Source organism: Psammomys obesus, unplaced genomic scaffold (genome assembly GCF_907164565.1).
Source record: "Psammomys obesus unplaced genomic scaffold, mPsaObe1.curated_primary_1811, whole genome shotgun sequence".
Taxonomy (NCBI): domain Eukaryota; kingdom Metazoa; phylum Chordata; class Mammalia; order Rodentia; family Muridae; genus Psammomys; species Psammomys obesus.
In genome coordinates this window covers 7675220-7677548 of record NW_026591816.1, presented here as the reverse complement: position 1 = coordinate 7677548, position 2329 = coordinate 7675220, and the positions used below count along the sequence as shown (strand labels likewise).

The 2329-nt window shown below is 46.0% G+C and overlaps 1 protein-coding gene across 1 annotated transcript in view; it reads right to left on the bottom strand.

Moving 5' to 3' along the window:
- Positions 1 to 310, bottom strand: part of LOC129680392 (retinol dehydrogenase 7-like) — a 4521-nt gene extending 4211 nt beyond the window's left edge. The window contains exon 1 of the mRNA XM_055612007.1: positions 6 to 310. Within this exon, the coding sequence (XP_055467982.1) occupies positions 6 to 78 (73 nt within the window). The 5' untranslated portion in view covers positions 79 to 310. The remainder of the gene's footprint in view (positions 1 to 5) is intronic.
- Positions 311 to 2329: the final 2019 nt, after the last annotated feature.

The window sequence follows — 2329 nt, the reverse complement described above, 5'->3', positions numbered from 1 at the left end:
ATGGCTCACCGCCTGCCTCTCCCTGAACAAGCGCAGGAGAGTCCAGAAGCCCACTAGTGCCACCAGGTAGAGCCACATGGCTTGCAAAGGACAAGCACAGACACTTTCAATAGAAAATTAACATGCCCTGTTTTCAGACAGGAGAAAAATAAGAACACAAAAGACTATTGTAGGCAGGCAGCTAGCCTACAGGCTTCTGGCAAGGAGGCCTGCTGTTCCTCTCCAGTAATATTTCTTTAGAACACTCTATTTTTTTTTTTTAATCCTGCTCCTCAAGTTGATTTTCTCTGCTGACACACAAATGCTCTTGGGTACTTCCTACTTAGAAACACCTTCCTAATTGGTCCATTCCTCTAAGACTTTCTGTGCAGATCCATCTATGCCAAATGACTCATGACCCACATTAGTCAAGGTCCAAACTCCAACTCTATGTGCACAGCCTGGCAGCATTTGAGCAGAGGTAGAATGCTATTATTACATGGGCTACAGACAAATTTACAATGAAATTCCTTTTTGAACCCATGTTTCCTCATTGACTACAACACTCAGCAACACTGCTGTTTCTTGCAGGAGCACAGGAAAGGCCAAAAGAGAGGGCAAGAAGATATCAGTTGTTTTCCTGGAATAATACTTGTCTGAGATGGTGGAGCAGGGGAACCTTAGAGCAGAGTCTGACTTCCAAGATACACTGCCCTACTTTGCAATGACCAAAGCAGCTTGGGGAGGAAAGGGTGTATTTGATTCACAGTTTACCATCTCCGAAGGGTCGTGGAGGCAAAAACTGAAGCAGAGGTCATGGAAAAACCCTTCTCACTGGCTTGTTTTCTATAGCTCGCATTGTGCTTTCTTACACTGCCTGCCCTGGGGTGACACCTGTGAGAGCTAAGCTCTCCCATAACAATCATTAATCAAGAAAAATGCCCTACAGACAATCTGATAGTAGCATTTTCTCAAGTGTGGCTCCTTGTCCCCAGTAACTCTAGCTTGTATCAAGTTGACAAAGAACTAAACAGCACATAAACAAAACAGGAAAGAAAGGGAATAGGTCCTAGGAATGCCCAGGAATGAAAATTCAGAACTACAGGAAGGGAAGAGAAGACCTACTATGCTAGATCTATTCTCTTCCCTCAGAAAAGTGGTCTGGGAGGGGGTTGAGGGTCTGAGGGGACTTGGAGGCCAGGGTATTTTAGACTTCTTTACCCCTTTGTCTTTCTTTTCACCAGAGAAGGCCCTTGGTATGCAGCTCCGGGTGGAACCTTGCACAGTATTCAGTCTGTGTCCATTAGAAAGACCTCAGAGCCCCCTCCCAGGACTCCACACTCTGCAACATTCCCTTGGAGCTAGACAGGGAGTGTGGCTTCATTTGACTAAAGGCACATGGATGGTAATCTGAGTGCACTAGCCACAAGAGCTTTGATGGACTTGGAGACCCACAAAGAAGTCTCACAGCCATTTCTTGTGTTTTAAGCACCACACAAGGTAGATGATTTTGCACTTGTACCTGTTTCATGCCTTGCCTGACAGTATGAGCTTCCTTAGAGCCTCTATTTTCTTCATCTTTATAATGCAGAAGAAACTAGATGACTTCATCAGCAGACAGAAATTGAAGGCCCACAGGAAGCACTGCAGAATTGGGAGAAAATTCTGTTAGCAGGAATCGAAAAGTTCTGGCATCAGCAAGAGGCTGTCAGACACCCACAGAACAGCTGTGGGAGGTAGAGGAAGCTGAGAAAGAAACAGGGGCTGTGGGAGAGATGGGAAAGGAAGGAGGTTCAAAGGTGGAGTGAAGCATGCTGGGAGATTTCTGGGTGGTTCGATATGGAGGACGGGAAGCTGGTATCTGCTGCCTTTAGCTTCTCTTATCAGTCCCCCTAAGCTTCCCTTTCCTTTCCCTGGAGTTGCACTTTCCCTCCCCACTCCCCCTCTCCTACCCGCTCAGGAATGCAGGGAGTAAGTAAACAGCTGTTCTTCACCTTGTGGAGGGCTATAGAAGAGAAACAAAGCTATTCACCTCCCCTTTCTCAGGGCCCTTTCCAGAGCACCTCAAATGCACAGGTGTCATGGAGATTTCCCAGGATTTCCAAAGCTGAGTCACCTCCAAAACTAACCATCCAGTTCTATCTTTTTATCCCACCTTGTATCCATGGACAGTCATTTTTGACATTTAGAAGTCTTGGACCCCTTTGAGAATCTAAGGAAGTCCTGATAAAACTATACATAGCAGACAGAATTCGTGTATGCAGACATGCTCTGTGGGCATCCATGTCTGAATCTGCTGTGCTAGTTAGCAACCCATACAGGATTATTGAACTGCTAAGCAGCTTGACCC